This window comes from Schistocerca nitens, chromosome 11 (assembly GCF_023898315.1).
Source record: "Schistocerca nitens isolate TAMUIC-IGC-003100 chromosome 11, iqSchNite1.1, whole genome shotgun sequence".
NCBI lineage: Eukaryota > Metazoa > Arthropoda > Insecta > Orthoptera > Acrididae > Schistocerca > Schistocerca nitens.
This window is the reverse complement of record NC_064624.1, coordinates 38158469-38180460: the sequence shown is the minus strand read 5'-3', so window position 1 is coordinate 38180460 and position 21992 is coordinate 38158469. Positions and strand designations below refer to the sequence as shown.

Below are 21992 nucleotides of genomic sequence, written 5' to 3'. Positions count from 1 at the left end.
TCTCAAATCACCTACACTATTAGAACTTACACTTCATCTAAATGCGAATTTCGTGACCATCACAAACAACCATTATACAATGTAGTTGATATCAACAAGGGCTACAGAGAACAGGATTATACCAGCTACTAGTCCCCAACCACTTCTATTTAAAACAGTCAGAACGTGAGAGGTGATATGAAAGTCAAGTGCAGGAGTACAAGAGTACTCAACAATTACGAACAGCAACAAATTCCAGAAAACTGACAATATGTGACAATTCCACTGCAATGCATCTTTTACTCTACACACTTAACAAAAGACTTACTAGTTGAATACATGCAATACATCAGAGATGTAAATACTTACAGTATTCTCAGTTATATTTAATTCAGGATCCTCCTTGATAAAATTATTGGGCCAATACATTCCCAATGGATCTTCAACAGACTGAAAGAAGAAAACAATCTGTGAATTATAACTGCTTGCTATCTTCTGTGTGTATATGACAGCTCTCAATATTCCTTTCTCATTAGTATCATCCAACTTATCAATTGGGAGGAGAGTGTGTCAGAATGCATCCAAATCAGTTCTATTGCCCCTGATTTTGCTATCAGCCATTGTGCAGTATTTATTTGGCATACTTTCACTTTCTTAACCTGTTACATAATCCACTCTGGTTTCAGAGGCACTATGGCCTACTCTATCAGATGGTCGTAGTCCCATATACAAATTTGATATACGTGTGTGGCAACATTTCAAAATTAAACTCAGATAATATAGAGATGCAAGTAATCTTCCAACAGTAAACCCATAAACAAGAGGAATTTTTGGTCATTAATCAAATGAATGTGGCATTCCACACATTAGCATCAAAATTACCCAAATTTAATGTTATTTACACAGCTTCTTGCCATATCATAATGTATTTTCAGTGCCTGCTCTTTAGGGAACAATGCAAATTTATGTCATGTGTACTGGGGGAAAATCATAAGGAATTCCACAGCAGGATTTCAGTAATGATGTAAATACTACAGTGAATAGTGACTGGGAACTCTAGAATATATACCCATCACATTTCATAATTTCACATGTTACACCTCTGTGACACAGACACGTAACAAGATTAACAATTACTTCCAAGAGGAAGTCTTCCTTGCTCCGTTGACACCAAATATGTACTTACGGCATTCATTACATAGAATCACAATAAAAAATTAATGCAAGGGTAATGGTTCATAAAGATATGCTTGTTACAAGTGCTGTTAAAATGCTATTGGTAATACCCTATAAATAACATATCTAACTAGAGTTTCTTACTACACTTCCTACACAATAGAGCACTTGTGTGAAAACTTACATTATGCTCAGATCCGGCAGCATGGTGTTTCAGTTCGGGATCTTGCTTTACCCAAACACTAGGGTCATCAGCCCTTAATGGGTCTTCAAGAAACTGAAAAACGAAGAGAGTGACGTATCAGGGCATCTGTGTCTTGTTCCTACATGACACTGTCATATAGAGGAAGAGGGGGAAAAGAGAGGTGGGAGGGAAGAGGGGGGAAGGGGGCTGGGAGGGAAGAGAGAAAGGGGAGAAGAGGGGTGGGAGGGTAGAGAGATTGGGGTGGGAGGAGAGGTGTGAGAGGAAGACGGGGTGGTAGATTGGGGCGGGGGAAACCGGGTGGTCGGTTGGGGCGGGGGACACAGGGTGGTCGGTTGGGGCGGGGGACACAGGGTGGTCGGTTGGGGCGGGGGACACAGGGTGGTCGGTTGGGGCGGGGGACACAGGGTGGTCGGTTGGTGCGGGGGAGACAGGGTGGTCGGTTGGGGCGGGGGAGACAGGGTGGTCGGTTGGGGCGGGGGAGACAGGGTGGTCGGTTGGGGCGGGGGAGACAGGGTGGTCGGTTGGGGCGGGGGAGACAGGGTGGTCGGTTGGGGCGGGGGAGACAGGGTGGTCGGTTGGGGCGGGGGAGACAGGGTGGTCGGTTGGGGCGGGGGAGACAGGGTGGTCGGTTGGGGCGGGGGAGACAGGGTGGTCGGTTGGGGCGGGGGAGACAGGGTGGTCGGTTGGGGCGGGGGAGACAGGGTGGTCGGTTGGGGCGGGGGAGACAGGGTGGTCGGTTGGGGCAGGGGAGACAGGGTGGTCGGTTGGGGCGGGGGAGACAGGGTGGTCGGTTGGGGCGGGGGAGACAGGGTGGTCGGTTGGGGCGGGGGAGACAGGGTGGTCAGTTTGGGTGCGACAGGGTGGGTGGGGGGAGAGGTTGGGGGGAGAGACATTGGGGGAGAGAGGGTGGGGGGAGAGAAGGTGGGGCGGGGGAGAAGGTGTGGGGGGAGAGAAGGTGTGGGGGGGGAGAGAAGGTGTGGGGGGGGAGAGAAGGTGTGGGGGGGAGAGAAGGTGTGGGGGGGAGAGAAGGTGTGGGGGGGAGAGAAGGTGTGGGGGGGAGAGAAGGTGTGGGGGGGAGAGAAGGTGTGGGGGGGGGAGAGAAGGTGTGCGGGGGAGAGAAGGTGTGCGGGGGAGAGAAGGTGTGCGGGGGAGAGAAGGTGTGCGGGGGAGAGGTGTGGGGGGGAGAGAAGGTGTGGGGGGGAGAGAAGGTGTGGGGGGTGAGAGAAGGTGTGGGGGGTGAGAGAAGGTGTGGGGGGGAGAGAAGGTGTGGGGGGGGGGAGAGAAGGTGTGTGGGGGGGAGAGAAGGTGTGGGGGGGGAGAGAAGGTGTGGGGGGGGAGAGAAGGTGTGGGGGGGAGAGAAGGTGTGGGGAGGGAGAGAAGGTGTGGGGAGGGAGAGAAGGTGTGGGGGGGGAGAGAAGGTGTGGGGGGGAGAGAAGGTGTGGGGGGGAGAGAAGGTGTGGGGGGGAGAGAAGGTGTGGGGGGGAGAGAAGGTGTGGGGGGGAGAGAAGGTGTGGGGGGGAGAGAAGGTGTGGGGGGGAGAGAAGGTGTGGGGGGGAGAGGTGTGGGGGGGAGAGAAGGTGTGGGGGGAGAAGGTGGGAGGGAGAAGGTGGGGGGAGAGAAGGTGGGGGGAGAGAAGGTGGGGGGGAGAGAAGGTGGGGGAGGAAGGTGGGGGGGAGAGAAGGTGGGGGGGAGAGAAGGTGGGGGGAGAGAAGGTGGGGGGAGAGAAGGTGGGGGGGAGAGAAGGTGGGGGGGAGAGAAGGTGGGGGGGAGAGAAGGTGGGGGGGAGAGAAGGTGGGGGGGGAGAGAAGGTGGGGGGGAGAGAAGGTGGGGGGAGAGAAGGTGGGGGGAGAGAAGGTGGGGGGGAGAGAAGGTGGGGGGGAGAGAAGGTTAGAGGGGGGGAAGTTTCTTATCAATCTATTTTCACTATGTGACATGCGCATAACATATCCAGTCAGCAGAATCTTACAAGACCATATCTTGGACATTGGGCAATGGCTAAAGCAAAATTATATTCGACGTTCAGCATAATGCGATCATAATAATGGATCTGTGACATATTGGAAAGAAACTTTTTATTCCAACACTGGACCATGTTACAACTGGCATGAGAGACCATTTTGCTGAAAAATATATTTATGATTTTAAATTCAACATCCTTTTTTCATCACAACTACTGGAACATGATGGTAATGATCTGGTGCATAAACTAAACCAGTGCTTAACTGAACTACTGTATTTTGAAGACGACTCACACTTTGTGATTAAAAAGAGACTAATGGGACAGACTCTTCAATACATACAACGAGCATAAATGCCCTTAATGATTGTGATTTTGTTATGCAAGATTTGTCTCTTTGTCCTAGATCTGACTACTTTGCACACGCTGTACCAAATATTTGTCTATTGCTACAGTAGAAAGAAGTTTTTCAACACTGCGGTGTACAAAGACATGGCTGAGGTCAACAATGAAGGAGGATCGACTTAATGGGTTAGCTCTGTTGGACACTGACCCTGACATTGCTTGTCCTGCTGACAATGTAATTAACCAATTTGTCAGGAAGAACAGGTGCATAGAATTCATCATTTAATGTACAGAACCACAATTCTAACTTTTTTATATCAAAAGATGGCATTGTCTTGTATATGTGTATAATCAGTTTAAATAAAACTTTCTTACACTTTCCATATGACTTGATTAGCTTTTATTACAGTAGAAGTAAAGGTAGCTCAAGATATTTTTAGTGAGCCCTCCTTGAGGTTTTTCTGTATCCGCCACTGTTTCATTTGAGATATGGTGTAAAGTTCTATTGGCCAGCTGTGGACTGTGGTTCGTGTGCAACAACAAAATCTGTTGGTTGGGCTCAGAGGACATCCTAGGCTCACTTTTTGGCTGTTGGCTGAAGAGGCAATGAACATTTCTTAGTGAGGCAAGAGAACATCTTTTAATTTGTAGAGTCAAGCTGTGGATGAACTACTATCACCTAAGTTTGAGCCGAGTTTAAGACTCAGATCAGACCTTTTATTAGTTTTTGATCTCTGGAAAATGGTAGGGTCCCTATGTAGCAGCAATGAGTAAGTTTCAGAGATGTAATCTCACATTTACTAAACTTTAATGCATAGATTTGTGCCCGTATATTACAGAGTTGTCTTTTGTTTGTTTTGAATGGCCAGCAACTGCTTGTCTCAGGGGCTCAAACTGCAGTATGCGACACCAGCAGAACACAGTAGGGGATGCATAATTACCTACTGAAAGGTAAGCATATTTTATTCAAACCAGTAGAAAATACAAGGTATCAATAGTCAATCACTTAATGCTCCCAGTATGCATTGTTGCCCCTTTCAGATGCAGTGATGAAGCTACACAATGAGTGAGTGTTGACCATAATGGCACAGTGAGAGGAGGAATATCACACTGGCTGAATGTTTGTCCCCATTGTTGTGGGTTGATCCCAGCAAGCAAAATTATACCATATTGTGACAATTGTTTTTACCAAGAAATGATCACAAATAGGGAATGCCGATATTACACATTCATGTCCACAACGCTGGCTAAATGATAAGAATGGACACCACATATATAATTAAGGTGATGTCAGCCAATGATCCTTTCAGTGTAGATGCACACCACATTAACTCTTACAGGAACCAGTGAGACACCATGTGTAAGGAAGTTCATGAGCATGAGCACTGCATCAGTGGTGTGTAAGTTCAGAATTTGGGTCTGACAGGAAGCATGCTAGAGTAGTCCACGCAGATGTGATGACCACTGTGTCCAGATGGCATAGTCATCACTGCCAATGCCCAGTCCGCATGAGACTTGGGTTCAATTCCTGGTCCAGCACAAATTTTCAACCCTCCCCATTGATGTAAATTAATGCTCACAGACAACTAATGTCTCTACTTCCTTTTTCCCTGAGTCACTGTGGCTGCAGGATCAAAATACTGTCTGTCCCCTTGGACATGTCCAAAAGAACAGACAACACATGCATATTTGACATGTTGAGATTAGATATGAACAAAAATTTATTTTGCAGTGATGGTGACTCCATCCATGCATTACTGAGCAGCCAAATTCTGCCTGAAATAACACCCATAGCGCTCAAAATCAATTTGCATGTATGCATTAGGTTACCATTACTTGAAACAAAGGTGAAGCCTGTACATTATTTGACTGCTAACAATACTGTAATTTAATCAGGGTTGTTTCAGAATCAAGTTACATATGACGGGCTTATTTCAATTGTGGTACAAGTCCATTTTTGTTCATCTTGAGATACAGAGTCCTAAAGTTAAATGAGTGCTGAAAAATCTGCAGTTGTACCACAAATATTCAAGCATATGGCTTCTTGCTAGACATGAATCTTTCTTTCTCTTTGTTTGGATCATTAATTTCAGAAGCATTATAGGCAGAAAAGTGAAGATAATGGACTTGTACCACTATTGAAATAAGCCCTTCATATGTAGCTCTCTCTCTCCCTCTCCCTCCCTCCCTCTCCCCGTCTCGTTTTATGATTACATTCCTTCCATGCTTTTGTAGTCAAGAGGTGCAATCCCATATCTTAGTAACTTTAAAGTGTATTCGTGGTCTGTTGCACAGCTCTTAATTCTTTTAATTAAAATCTACACAGCGCAATAATGCAGTAGCCTCCACTGGTGAAACATCAGAACAATAGCAAGCTAAATATATTGCTTTCTCTGTGTGTTTTACTGTTAATTCTTGAATAGTAGTACTGGAATGGATATAATGTGTGCACACTGTGTGCAGATGGAGGAGCTGGCCTCAGTTCACGAACAGCTGAAGATGCTTTTTGCCACGTTCAGCAGTATTCAGGCTGCTGCCTATTGTAGTAGTGGGGGCCGAGAATCTGTCTCATCACATGGGATGCCTAAGGTGCCACCTATTTTGCCCACGGGCTCTGCAGTCAAAACACCTTGTGGTGTACCCAATGTGGCTGAGTTGTCCTCACCAAATGGTGAGGAATGGGTCGTAACAGTTAGTGCTGTTTGAGGCAGAGAGTGAATGTGGAGGCTGCCTCACCCATTGGCCCTGCGAGTGGACTGGCAGGTGTTCATTCATCAGGGTCCAGACAGGCCCAAGTGGAGAGAAGTTTTCTAGTTAATCAGGACCTCCAACGTCAAATGCGTTATGGAGCTCCTTAGGGAAATAGCATCCAGGACTGGAAATGAATCCTATGTGTACTGAATATGTCTGCCATGGAGCCTCATCTGAGATGTGGAAAATATCCTGCCTGTGGCCACGAAACACACAGGGTGTGGCTGTCTACAAGTTGTGGCTGATGTTGGTGCCAATGATACCCATTGTTTGGGTTCTGAGGCCATCTTCAGTTTATATTGAGAGGTAGCACAAATGGCGAAGATCCCCTGTGTCACACATGAGTGCATGTAGCACATACAGTTTGTATCAGAATTCCCAGAATTGATTCAAGTCCTTTGGTTTGGCGTGAGTGGAGGGTCTCAACCAAAGGCTTCATCGATTCTCTGACTGCCCAAACTGCAGACTGTTGGAAATGCGTTCTGAGGTGGAGAATTGTAGGAATACTTGATGGGTCAGTGGTGCACTACACAAAGCAAGCGTTTCTTAGGCTAGGCAGTTGTTTGAGATCCTCTGATGAATGCACGCTAGTCAGACTGCATACAAAGTGAAGACCATACTACCATCAACATGTTAACAGTAAATTCTTGATGTAGTTGTAGTTCCTGAATGTAATGCCCTCCAAGAAAGTTGTCATGATCAAAATACTCTTGGACCAAAGCTGACTGAAACCTTGAGCAGAAACCCTTGAAATATTTAGCAAGCCATGGAATGTACACTGAAGAGACAGATGACACACCTCTGGGATGGTAGCGTCAGAAGAGTGGAAGGGAGACAAAGGACAAGAATGAATATGGATGAAATTTGTGCAATAAATTAAAGCGCATGCTATTGGTGGTAACCCCCAAACAGTAGTGAAAGTAGGATTCTCAGACTCAATAGTATTCTTATATTGCCAACATATAACTATACTTAAAATACTTTTTGCCACAAATAAGTAGGCAGTTATGCAAACATTCATTTTCATTCCATATGTTTTGTGGGTTAGCTATGACTGTTGGACACCATCACAAGAGAAGGTACTTGTATAGTTTACAATGTGGTAATGGCAGGTACATCACACCTATCCATTTGTACCATTCAGTTCTAATGTATCTTACTGTTTTCATATAATTTAAAGCATAAAGTAATGACTAACTGCATAGCAGAAGTGCTGAGTCATTGAAAGGCACATCAACTTTGCTAGCTTTCCCACAGATACTGCTTCAGACTATGGTCTCATTTTACAGGCTGACTACATTGTGGCAGCACTGTGGAGAAGCAGACTAAACAGTTTCACATGACCAGTAATTATGGGATCCATTTCCATTCTTGCAAATGAATTGATTTTTTTCAAGAGCCATCATACAGGATCACAAAATCATCCAAGAAGATTTTTGCACCAACTAGGTATGTCTGTAGTTTTGCACGTATTTCCTGTGACTTTTCTTACAAACTGGAATGACCTTCGCCTGTTTATATACATGTGCAAACCACTGTCCCATAAATGAACAATTCGGATGGCAGAGAGGTCTCAGTTCAGCACCGTTTTTTGTGTAACTGAATCTGCTAACTACACTTTATGGTCATGTGACCTCTGGTGTGTTCATCATCTACTTTTGGAGTGCATTCCATATGGAATTATATGGATTATAACTCTGGACTTTACTGCTAAATGCTTCTGCCTTTTTCTAGTACTTGGTGGCTCAATGGGTAATTGTGGTACTACATATCCAAAGGTCCTTGATCACTGAACGACAGGTAGTTTGTAACTAGTTGGGTAAATCAGTTCAGAGGTGGAAAGAGGGTAACAGCAAATGGTAGTCAGCAGGACGGTGTGCAATGGAGAACTCCAGTGTTCAAAACCTCCAGGCTGATGACAGCTTCACCTCTAGTTTAATTTTATGTTTACCTTTCTTTCATGTATTCTCTTCTTGACACAAGCACATGACCGATCCTTGGCTCTGTCAGATACGCCAGTTAACAACTTATTAGCCTTACAAACGGGCTTTCCAAACTTATAAAGCTTGAGAATGCATTTCACATGGAATCTGCAGCTTGCTTATCTTCTTTCTGGCTGCTGTGGATGTACATTTGCATTAAAACTGTGCAAGCCACTAAACGGTGCATCGTGGATGGCATCTATTACCACAACAACAACAACAACAACAACAACAACAACTACTACTACTACTACTAGGCAATTCTATGGTGTTCTATATGTAGTGTCCCTTACAACTGAACCACAGTTTTCCCAATACAAAAAAAGTTGATCATTCCCCATCCTACTACCATCCTTATGTGCTTGTTCCACTTCATATCACTTTGCAATGTTCTGGTTCAAATGGCTCTGAGCACTATGAGACTTAGCTTCTGAGGTCATCAGTCCCCTAGAACTTAGAACTACTTAAACCTAACTAACCTAAGGACATCACACACATCCATGCCCAAGGCGGGATTAGAACCTGCGACCGTAGCGGACGCACGGTTCCAGACTGTAGCACCTAGAACCGCTCGGCCAATCCGGCCGGCCCCTGCAATGTTATACCTAAACATTTTATTGACCAGACTGTCTATCTGTAGAGTACTGATGTTGTATTCTAACATTATGGGATTGTTTTTCCTACTCATCTGCATTTACTTGAATATTTCTACACCTGGGTTTTGATTTGCCCCGCAAAATCTGGTCTACCCTTAACAGGATCAGGACGAGCCACGGCCGTTGTGCGGACTCCTTGCACAAATGGAGCATAGTGCCATCACCACAGTGCGACTGCTGCGCTGACAGGCAGACAATTCACCATATCGTGGCAGAATGCCCTCTGAGGGCCTACCCTGGGCCAACAAGGGACTTCATGGATGCGACTAACAGTGCAATCGATTATATTTCTAACCTAGATGTTTGTTTGTGATATTGTAACTGTTTTGTGTGTCATGTACTTTTAGATTTTTCATACGTGATTTGTACATTGCCATACGCTAAATAAATAAATAAATAAAATAAATCTACACCTGCCATTCATCACACCAAATAAAAAGTTTGTCCAAGTCATTTTGTATCCTCATAGTCACTCAGTGATGACCCTTCCCAACACACAATGCCATTAACAAACAGACACAGATTGCTGCTCATCAGATCATTTCATATATAGATATGGCACCATTCTCTGTGGCACTATTGATGATACTCTTGGCTCTGAGAAAACAGTCGCTGTTGAGATCAAAGTACTGGCCTCTGTTACTTGAGAGGTCTTTGCGCCATTCATATATCGGGGAACCTATTCCATATGCTCATACCTCTATTTAACGTATGCAGTGGTGCACTGTTCAAATGCTATCCGGAAATATAGGAATGTGGAATCTAGTCTGTTTCCCATCATCCATGGTTCACAGTATGTAATTTTACAGAGGACCAAGATGAGTATTGCACAAAATCAATGCTGATTTGTGGATAGAAACTTTTCTGTCTTAAAGAAATTAATTACATTTGAACTGAGGATATGTTCAGGAACTCTGGAGCAAATAAGCATTATGATATTGTTCTGTAATTTTGCAAGTACGTTCTTTCACCATTCTTATATACAGAAGCCACCTGAACTTTTTCCCAGCTGCCTGGGTCTTTGCACTAGGTGAGAGATTTGCAATAAATGCAAGCTAAGTACGAGGCCAATGCTGTAGAGTACTCTCTGGACAAATGATTTGTGATTCTGTTTGGACATGGCAACTATTATGTTTTCAACTCTTCCAGTTGTTTCTCTACTCCAGGGATCCTATTACTATGTTCCCAATACAGGAGTCTGTGTGACAGTGAAAGAACAATATGTTTGTATGATCCTCCTGCACAAACTTGAAAACTCAATACAGAGAGGGGTTAGTGATCATCATCTGCTTTCCTCCAAGGCCACACCAGATTGGTCAGTGACTGCCTGGATAGAAGTCTTTGACCAGAAATGTCTCATGTTCTCTGTAAAATCTGTTGCTCACGTATGATGGTGGTAGTTGTATGCTTCACGCATAGATCTTTTTACAGACAGAAGAATTTCCATTAGCACTTGCCTGTCACCACTGTGCATACTTTTTTGAACCGAGTGAACAACAGTCTGCTTCCTCAGTGTTTTCCGAATTCTAACATGAAACCACAGTGGGTCTTTTCTGTCTGTAATCCAGTTACTCACCACATACTTATTCAGTGTGTGATTTACAGTCCATTTAGTGTTTGCCCATCTTCCTCTATGTAAATCATATTGGAAGTAAATGACATTCTCATTGTTTAAATGGGATGCTAACAACTACTTACCTGCTCTTTCTAGCAAATCTATTCACCTAGCCTTCTTAAAGGATTCATTAACTTCATTTACCATCCAGAATGAGATTTTCACTCTGCAGCAGAGTGTGTGCTGATATAAAACTTCATGTTAGATTAAAACTGTGTGCCGGACCAAGACTCGAACTCAGGACCTTTGCCTTTCGCGGGCAAGTGCTCTGCCATCTGAATTACCCAAGCACCACTCACGCCCCCTCCTCACAGCTTTACTTCTGCCAGTACTTCGTCTCCTACCTTCCAAACTTTACAGAAGCTCTCCTGCGAACCTTGCAGAAGTAAAGCTACGAGGACGGGGTGTGAGTCGTGCTTGGGTAGCTCAGATGGTAGAGCAATTGCCGTGAAAGGCAAAGGTCCTGAGTTCGAGTCTCAGTCCAGCACACAGTTTTAATCTGCCAAGAAGTTTCATTTACCATTGTTGCTGTGCTGGCATCATGGCCACTAGCCCCTCTCTCTACTAATACCATCTGTAAGGACAAGCCTGTTTATAGTTGCAGTGTTTCAACTATTTCAATTTTGTATGGGCTGTTAAACTAGCACCTTACGACAGCTTTCAGGAAACTGTTCAAAAGCACTTCACAAGACTGCCTGTCCATACCACTTGCAATGTATGCACAGACATCTTAGTCTCTACTCAGTAGGTTAGGATCACCTACTTTTTCTGCACTACTTTGTGTAGATTTTTCTTGAATGATTCTGTAACTGTCACAGCAGTATCACATGGCGAATAAAAACATCCAATGCTGGAGTTCACATACACGGAACCATTAAGGGAACTACTCATTAAAACAGGAAATCACAGCTTGAGTCTTGGGACTTGGTACCAATTTTCATATGACTTCATCAATGCTATCTCATTTAATTTTTATTTGTGCTTATAACGTAAAGAAGCAATTCTACAAACACAAGCTAAACTACTTCACCTGCTCAAAGATAATGTTTAAATCCATATGGGTAAAGTGTAACAAAATATTCTATTTTACCTGTTTCCTCGTTTCCAACCTGGAGCATACTGTAATACTGTAACACTGTCATCTTTACCCTAAAGTAAAAACAGGACTGCTAAAGTGGATACACACACAATTGATTACCATCTCATTATTTTCACCACAGCTCAGCAAGATTACTTCCATGTAGTCATATAAATTCTAAAATTACCTTTTTATTCACACCCTTCTCCAACTCTTCTTTTACATTCATGCTGCATGGGTAAACTTGGGCCTGTGGCAAAAATAACAAACTGTAATAAGTATTTTTAAGCAGTCACAGTCCTCCCATACTATATAAAATGTATCACACAGATAAACCCCAACCGTCACACTACTTTATATCTAAATAGTAGTTGGCGAAGAGTTCTCGGGCTTCCAGCCAGGTGGCGGTGTCTTCAAACTGAGACGTTTTGACGAGTGACATATTCATCATCTTCTGGCACTTCTCCAGAAGATGATGAGTATGTCACTCGTCGAAACGTCGCAGTTTGAAGACACCGCCACCCGGCTGGAAGCCCGAGAACTCTTCGCCAGCTGTATATGCCGGGAAAGCATACATTCACATTTAAATAGTAGTTATTGTTAAGTGTTCTCTTTTGAGTTCAAAATTCTCAGTGATGAGTTCACTATGGTATAGTTCACTGGGAGGCAGCAAAATACTGTAAGACTGATTAATAACAATGCCTTTGAAAATTCATTATGATCTTTCATTTCAGCCTTCTCCCTATGCTATTGTTTTCAATCATATTTTCTAGCTTGATTATCTACATATACATATAATGGTAGTGTAATCAAGTAAAATAACACAGCTACTACCTGAAACAATGACTTCAATGTTGTTCATAAAATCGATGTTGTTCATATCAAATTACAATGCAGTTTACACCAACTGTGTGGGGGAGCAGAAACTGGACTGTCAAGTACCACATCACTCATACTACTTTTATGACCAGAATCATAAAATGTCTAGAACAGTTACATCAAAACCTTGTTGCACTGAATGCTTATTTATGATAAAATTATTAAACACACACACCCTACCTTGGCACATTCCTTAATACTATTCTAACTTCATGAATTCCTTTTGTTGGGACAAGCATGTTTCTAACAGTACAAAAAGAGAGAGTAAGCTACAGGCTACACCAGTCCTATTCTGTGGATCTGAACTACGGGTTTACTTGCTGATCTCAAAAGAAGACAAAGTTCTGGAAAGATTATTTATGGAACAGCACCAGCATATCAAGACTGAAAAACCCATAATGTCAAAGGAAGTGCTGGAATGAGAACAAATGAAACAGTAATAGCATAGGAAGAAAATCATTAAACTGATATTGGGATCTGTTGAGGATGTTAGATAATTAGCAGCCAAAGAATAATTTTTTATTGGAAATCATCTTACTGATAGAAACAAAGAAGACTACTTAACTTTCAGAAAGAGCATATCGACAAAATAATGAAGCAAAATGGTGTACGCAAAGAAGATGCCTTGAAGAGAGATGCTGGGCAGAAGATAGAAAGAAAACAGCAACATGTTATTAATTGACCTTTGTATTAATTAACTGCCTACAATAATACTAATATACTAGTACAAATAATGATGATTATGATTTTATTATTATTACTATCTGAGGCATGGCGGGCTACCTCTTTGAATTCCCATCCTGCACCTGGTGATGTCACTTCTTTGGCTTGGAGCTCGTGGTGCCATGGGGCACGATAGAGCCACACAGGGTACGTCGGCAGTATTTGCCATTCAGACAAAATTGACAGAATGGAGTGACTAGTAGCCCTTCAAAAGTTCTGTCAAGTTAATAATTGCAGGCACAGGTGTTAACATAAGACACTACATTGGTGTGGTCTTGGCTATCTGTATTTGCTATTTTTTGTTCTCTGTGGAAGTCACATTATGCAACAAGCTTTCTCATCTGAAAAACTGCTCGATTTCAGTTGTGTTGCATGACTTAGTACCTTGTGGCATTGCCTTGGAAGGGGTTAGGGTAGTGTCTAGCAACTAGACAAGCTTGTTATTGCTATTCTATTCCCCATGTTCAGCAGTGGATTCGATGATTTGGTAATCCTGAATACTGTTTTAAGTGTGACCATGTTTAGCCTTAGACCGAGTTTTTGATGAGAATCATCTGACGAATTGATCTACCCAACTATCGTGGCCGTGCAGTTGTATTAAGTGAGAATGACAGTGGAATTTAGATGCTCCTTAGTCTGCTCCAGTTTTCTACTGTTGTGGCACACTTTGATTGTTTTGGACTTGGACTCAGGGCATGCTTATCAAGCTATGGCTCTTAACATTGCCTCTGTACATCAGCCTCTTGGAATTCACCACTGCCAGCTACCGATGGGCTGCCTTCACTCAAGTTACGTAAATCACTATTCGAAATTTGTACTAAAATTTTGTACATTTTGATTTTTTGGGGGGTTCGTTGGGTCGAGTGCCTTTGTTGTACATACTGTCGAGCACTGTTAGAATGGTCACATGCTGATCATCTCTATGTGAATCACACGTCACATTCAGATGTCATCCAGACTTGTGAAAATATAGGCTGTTGGTAAGTAACAGGCACATTTGATGCTCACAGACTGTAACAAGCAAAATGTGTAAAACCATCAAGTGTTACTGAGCACTGAATGTTTTTTGTGTTCGTTCACTGGCCATTTGTGAGGTGGTGAGTGAAAGAAATTTATTCCACCTCAGGGCGAGTTACTGATTACCAGATTTAATTGTTCAAGTGTTTGTTATTTTAAAGTTGTCATGGAGTGACCTTTTCTCACCTGTTATTTATTTACTGCTACAAGTTGGTTCTGACTACTAATTACTGGTTTTCCTTTTTAAAGGGTGTTCTTGAGCTGCTATGCATGCACATTCACATACTGAATCACTTAGGGATTTTCTACAGTATGCCTTAGAATTTTTACTGTGTCTGAAGCCAGTTATATCGATCTGTGCATGCTCATTCTCTTGTTAATTACTTAACTGCTCACTGGTGCAAGATTTAAAGAGACTTGCTCTGTCTGTCTGCCTGAAGGTAGCTCTAGAACTCAGTGCACCTGTTTACTTTATTAAATTATCTAGATGCACTTGGAGGTGTATTTTAAGAATTTCCTTTTTCTAGGAGTCCCGAGGCAGCTATAAATTGCTCTGTCTTCCAGTATAGCTATTCAGTTTTAACCTTTGAGATGAGTTAGGCTTCTGTGTTGTCTTAAAGAGACATCTGTTTCCAGATAATTATTTGTTCATTTGTTGAAGCATTTGCTCATTTGCGGTTTCTGAAGATGGAAATTTTGAATCTAAAATCTAAGAACTGGTGTCAGACACAGCTTTAGTCGTTAACTATTGCCTTATTTAAATTGTCACTAAACTAAGGTGTGTAATGTCTTAAATTTGAAGGTTCTGAGTGTTGTTTGTAATCCTGCTAATGTATCTGACTTTAGTTATTTTTCTTAAATAAAAACATTTTAATAAACAATGGAGACTGATGTGAACCCCAATCCATCCAGTCCTTCCACTTAATTTCCCCTTTTCCTGCTGGATGTTTGGTTGGAAACAGAGGATGGTTATTTTCCTGGAAGTAAAGGGGGAAGGTGTCATACTGTCATTCACCATGAGGTGTGTGTGTGCAGGTATCCACTGCTGAACATGGGGTCCCACAACTGTCCCAGTTTGTCCTCACTGAAAAATCAACAGTTTATCTACGAATTAAAAGTTTGTCAGCTTCCATGTAAGGGCAGTGTTGCCAAACTTGTGGACCACCCCTTGGTGATTAGTACCAACTGCACCATGGAGGTATATGTTGCACTAGCTGCCTGAGCTCTGGCCATGACAATCTTGTGTCAGAATGTACTGTGTTTAGAAAGTAATCAGCACCATCATAAGCAAATACTTAAAATTCAGGCACAATTGATCCATTGGGATAATCACTTGTGCGGTATTGCACAATGTAATCTCTATTCTGAGCAGATTACATTAGCTCTGCAGTTACAGGGACAGCTGCCTTGATTTAGACAAATTAGGAGCAATAGGTGGTGAACAAGATTCTCCCACCAACACATAACTGCTGGAAGTAGTAGGAATGCTACGGAGACCTTTAAGGACCTCAGGAGAATTCATTTGGGAAATTACCGTACCAAATAATGTTACTGCTGCAAGCTATAATGGAACTTTCAATGTAGAATTTAAAGACAGGTAAAATCCATCATATGGATCATGGTCAAATTTATGTTTCATGCTGACACTTTGGCCATCACTGACAATGTTGTTGTTCAGATGCTGTACCCCCTGTGTTAAGCCACGTTTTCAATCAAATTTTACATGAAAGTGCAACATCAAGGGAGTTGTAAAAATCAATTGTTGGCCTGAAATTGTCACCTCGTATTAAGAGGCTACTCAGGCATAAACATTTTTGGCTATTGCAGTTTCCTCATGAACCTTTCCCTAGGTTCATAGATGAATGCATATGACCATTCCATACCTGGAATTGCAAGTCACAGAGATACAAATACTCAATAATATATTACAGAAAATGCGGCCACAGGACTGTTCATGGATTACCTTTAGTAATAAATGCACATCTTTTACTGAATTAGAGGCTTTGGTGTCCGCTATTGAAGTCTGAGTTTCGCAGACCAGCAGTGATGGGGGTTTAAGTGTCATTATCAGGATGGGGATCGAGATTCCAAGCAATTTAAAAGGGGACCACCCATAAGGAAAAAGTGTAGGATGTGTTTCCAGTGTAACAAAGAGGGGCATTTTGTATGGCGATGTCTGGTTACATGGAAGGAGAATCAAACAGCCGACATCACACAGAATGGCAGAGGCACGGTAGTGTTCTACTGCCTAAGGGCTGGATCTGTGCCAAGTCCGAGGTACGGGAACCCCTGCCTTGTCTTTGGGTACAACTTAACCAGGAACGAATATGTGCCCTCCTCAACTCTGGTAGTTCAGTTTCTCATTTAGATTATCTGTGGCATTTGAAGTTCCGTCATACCTGTGAATTGCCTTGTTTGCATCTGTCCTCCCAATGTTGAGCTCTCACTGGGCACATGTTGCCTCTGGTTGGCAAAACTGAGTATTGGAAAATTTTCTTGGCATGTGGAGTGGATAGTAACTAAAAATCTTTCAGTTAATTTTGCAGTGTGTTTTTATAAGTGGTAGTGAGTTTGTGCTAGTTTGTCAAGGCAGGGTTGTTTATTTTAAATTTAACCCAGCTGAAACATTCACATTGTGCTCCTGTCAGGTTGCCACAGGAATTCATAGTGTGTTACCGCAATGTTTGCCATTTCAGCTCAGTCACCTTCATCCAGTACAGGTGATGCTGGTACTGGAAGTTTTTGATCGGTTACTGCAGATGGTAACTAACAGATTGGACATCACCGATAAAATCCAGTACAATATTTGCCTTAAAAATGACATTCCAGAGAGGTTTTCTCCATCAAAGATGAAATGTATATGTGTTTTGATTAATAATGTGTTGTTCAATGGGGTCATAAGGCCCTCAACTTCAGCCTATGCTTCTACCATATTCTCAGTACCTATGGGCAGCAGTGGGGTGTTTCATCCTGTTGTGGGTTATCGTGCAGTTAATGAAAACGTAGTTTTGGAATCTGTGCCACTTCCCAATCTGCATAATTCTTTTATGGTTCAGTCAGGCTCAGTATTTTGCTGTCCTGGATCTCAATCTCGCATATTATCAGATCATGTTAACAGAGGATTCCAAGTATATTACTGCCTGCTGTACAGATTGGAGCCTCCACAATTTTAACAGGGTGCCCTATGGTTTGTCAACAGGAGTTACCATTATGTCTTGCCTTCTAGATTGCGTTATGGGTGATTTCACATTCAAGTGTGTGTCTAATTACCTAGATGGCATGGTTGTTTACAGTTCTAGTCTGTCTGAACACCTGCGATATCTAGAGGCAGTTCTGGTTTACCAGAGGGAGGTGGGACTTACTGTGAAACCATCTAAAATGACACTGGCACATAGGTTTCATCCTTGGGACATTTTAGTTTCACTGATTGGATTGAAATTGACCAGGAGCATACTAGTGATTTGCGAAAATTTCTAGTTCCTAGAAATAAGAAAGGTGTGGCACGGTTCATAGGCATGACAAATTTGTTTTCGAAAGTCTGTGCCGAATTTTATTAAATTAGTGGGGTGCCTTAACGATTTAAGAAATTTCATATGGGATGAAAGTCATCCAGAATCTTCTGAAGCCATTAAGGTGGTGCTTAGTAACCCACTAGTATTAGACAAACCCAATTTTGAGGTCATGTTCTTCTTGCAGACAGACACCTAATTCTTCTGGAGTAGAAACTGGTAGCTGTCCTCCTGCAGGAACAGAATGGCAGGGGTGTTGTATGTTGATGCCCTATAGCAATGCACCGGATCACTTTCACCTGCGGAGATGAAATATCCTATGTATGAATGGGAAGCCTTGGCGGTTATGTTTGCCCTTAAGAAATTCAGATTTTATTTTGAACACGAGGAATTTTGTTTAGAGACTGACAATCAAGCTCTTAGTTAGGTTTTGGCTCATAATTTCCATAATACCCTCTTAGGCATTTATAAAACTGTTGTCAAGATCAGACAACACATCACCTGGTCCTCCCAGTATAAGCAAGCCTGGAGGTTGGTGGGGTCAAGATCACTCAACATGTCACCTGGTCCTCCCTGAATAAGGCTGTCCAGAGGTTGGTGGAGGAGTGAGAGAGCCGTAAGGGAGCTGAGCCCAACCTGAATTCGCTCAAGGGGCTTTTAGAGTCTACCTGTTAGGAATGCCTGATGGATTAACTTTGTATGGATTATATAGGTCCACTTCCTCATGTGTGTATGTATGTGTGTGTGTGTGTGTGTGTGTGTGTGTGTGTGTGTGTATTAGGCACCTACTAGTTATCATGGATGACTTTTCTCGTTTTTTTGACACATTCCGAGCAGAGAAATGACATTCCTGGCAGCTGGCCAGCATTTGTTATGAATTTTTTCTGTTTCAGGCAACTGAGGATGCTTGATAGCTTCTGTTTCCCAGCTATTTGCGAGGTTCTGCTTTGACAATGAAATTAACTTTGCTGACCAGGTGAACTGCAAGTTGAAGGCTGTGCTTATCTTTCACAACAAGGCTCACACAATGTGGCTCAATTTTATATTGAACACTGCACAACCCAAGTCTGAAAGTATTTACATTGAGTGTATCCATGTATGGAAGTGAAACATGGACGATAAATAGTTTAGACGAGAGGAGAACAGAAGCTTTCGAAACGTGGTGCTACAGAAGAATGTTGAAGATTAGATGGGTAGATTATGTGACTAACCAGGAGATACTGAATAGAATTGGGGAGAAGAGGAATTTGTGGCACAACTTAACTACAGAGTGGCGTACGAAATGTGTTACCAATTGTTTGTTTTACAATTTAAGACGCATATTAGATACTCTGCTGGGATCTCTACAGCAGTACCAGCAGAGCTTGGAAAAACAAATGAGTTACGAAATGACATGTAATTCACGATACAGCCACTAGGAGACTAGCAATGACTGACAATGGAAGACTGATGACACAGCAACGATCGGCAATTGTGTTACTTTTTCATGAAACTAAAAGCCTTGTTGTGACTCAGAGGCATTTTCGACAACAGTTTAACACACGATGGGTCCCTTGGACGAAGACCATTCACGGGTTGTACGATAAATTTGTACAGGAAGGAACAGTATTGGATCCAAAGCGACCTCGGCCTAAGCCTGTTTGTTCGCCGGAGAATATTGAAGCAGTACGAGTTGCTGTACAGAGAAGTCCCGGGAAATTGTGTGGAAAGGCAGCAGTGCAACTGGGAATATCCAATCGCTCCATTCAATGCATTCTTAAAAGTGACCTCCACTTGTACCCATACAAGATGACCTGTGCACAGAAGCTCACTGAAGAACACAAGCAGCAGAGACTAGTGTTTGCTCAGTGGGTGGAGGATAGGGAAGAAACTCTCAACAATGTTTGGTTTTCAGATGAGGCGCATTTTCATTTAGATGGTGTGGTTAACAAATAAAATGTACGCTTTTGGGCCACTGAAAACCCACAAGTGCTTCATGAATGACATTATGCTCCGAGGATTACAGCGTGGGCAGCAATTTCCAGTCACAGACTTACTGGACCCTTTTTCTTTCAAGAAACTGAACAGTGAACATTATTTGAGCATGCTTCGCAATAGATTCATTCCACACCTTCTTGCTACTGCCTTGCCCTCCAACACACAGTGATTCATGCAAGATGGAGCAAGGCCACATACTGCAAACACTGTGTTGGAGTTTTTACATGAGCATTTCGACATGCAGATCATTTCACTCAGGTTGCCAGGTCGCTTCAATGACGGACAAAATTGGCCCCCCAATAGTCCAGACCTCAATCCATGTGACTCTTTTCGTTGGGGGTACATAAAGGAAAAAAATTTCCTGAAACGTCCACGTGATTTAATGGAGCTCAGAAGACTTATTCTTTAAGCTTGCAGTGAAATTATGGAAGACATGTGCCGTAGGGTACTCACTAACTTCAGTGTTCGTTTGAAGGAAGTTAGGAAACGAAATGGTGGACATACTGAGCATGTACTGAGTTAGATCAAATCTCCATGGACAGCTCTTCATTGTAGTATATGTTCCTTTCAGATTGTATTGACAATAAAGTTTATATTCAAAATCAAAATGGTAACAAATTTCGTGCGCCACCCTATAGAAGAAGGGACTGGTTGGTAGGACAGGTTCTGAGCCATCAAGGGATCATCGACTTAGTATTGGAGGGAAGGGTAGAGGGTGAAAATCATAGAGGAAGACCAAGGCATGAATACACTAAACAGATTCAGGAGGATGTCGGTTGCAGTAGTTACTCGGGGATGAAGAAGCTTGCACAGCATAGAGTAGCATGGAGAGCTGCATCAATCCAGTCTCGGCACTGAAGAGCACAACAACAACAGAAGGGGTGGATGTGCTTTGCAACCAGTTTACAATACTTCTTTTGTGTCACAGTGCCTCACACAAGCTCCACTGGACCCACGGGTGCCCACGTGGTTGTTTCCCCGAGTATAATGGAGGCTCCGACAGTACAGGAGTCAAGGGGCTGTTCCCCTTGCGGGTGACGGAAATGCGCCCTCCCAAAGGCATGATGAAGGTATCAGGATTTATCAGACCACACAGTGCTCTGCCATTGTGTCAACATCCAGCGCCAATAGTTACATACCTATTTCAGTTGTTGTCGATGTCATGGCGTGGGTCATCAGCTGCATAGACTCATCATTAGGAGTATTTGGATTATTGTGCATCCAGACACAATTGTACTCTGCCCAGCATTAATGTCTGATGTTAGTTACACCACAGTTTGTTGCCTGTCTTGTTTTAACAGTCTGCCCAGCCTATGATGTCTACCATCTGTCATGAGGAGTACTTGCCCAACCCCATAACGACTGGCCATGGTCTCACCTTTGTTTTGCCATGTGTTGAAGACAACTGCCACAGTACTTCTTCAACACCCGGCAATCTGTGCAGCTTCCAAAATGCTCATACCGAGCTTTCAGGCCATCAAAATCTGCTCTCGGTCAAACTCAGATTGTGTGCATTCCCTATTTTACAACAAGACAAGATGCTCACTGATACTCCATGCAACGTGCGTGTATCTGACTAGAAGACAAGGTGAGATGCTATTGCCTGGATGAGTTTATACTGATAGTAGATCAGTGATCATAATGTTTTGGCTGCTGTGTATATGGATTTAGTATTATGACTTCCAACTGGATGCTGGGCAATGCCAAGGGAACCATTCTGCAACATTTGAGGCAATTGTAAAATGCATCAATTTATTACGAGGGTGTACCAGAAAATAATGCCTCCAAAATTTTGATTCTGTTCTTAATATCAGTTGTCATGCATATTACACTGTTGATGTGGAAATACGGAAGCGTCCGATCCCACTCATCTGCTTTGACCCATGACGTTACAAATATGGCGGACACGACCATAAACCACGATTCCAATATGGCGCATATAAAATCAGTACGTACACATTACAAGCATGAAAATACATCAAAAAACAAACACACACACTTTCCACAAATAGCCTAATGACACTAACGGGACAAGCGCACGAAATGGGGTGTTTTTGGGTGGGGGCAAACTAAATATAAACAAATTTAGACACACACCCACATACAAAACCACACAAAATGACAAAACAAACCGACATCACAA

The 21992-nt window shown here is 42.8% G+C and overlaps 1 protein-coding gene across 5 annotated transcripts in view; it reads right to left on the bottom strand.

Moving 5' to 3' along the window:
* Nucleotides 1-21992, bottom strand: part of LOC126213319 (zinc finger protein 726-like) — a 113402-nt gene that overhangs the window by 84536 nt on the left and 6874 nt on the right. For 4 of the 5 annotated variants that reach the window (XM_049941007.1, XM_049941006.1, XM_049941005.1 and 1 more), the window contains exons 3-5: nucleotides 11932-11994; nucleotides 1340-1432; nucleotides 349-429 (exon numbers count right to left, since the gene is read on the bottom strand). In XM_049941007.1, coding sequence (XP_049796964.1) covers nucleotides 349-429; nucleotides 1340-1432; nucleotides 11932-11994 — 237 coding nt within the window. The remainder of the gene's footprint in view (nucleotides 1-348; nucleotides 430-1339; nucleotides 1433-11931; nucleotides 11995-21992) is intronic. The other variant, XM_049941008.1, reaches the window with a different exon arrangement.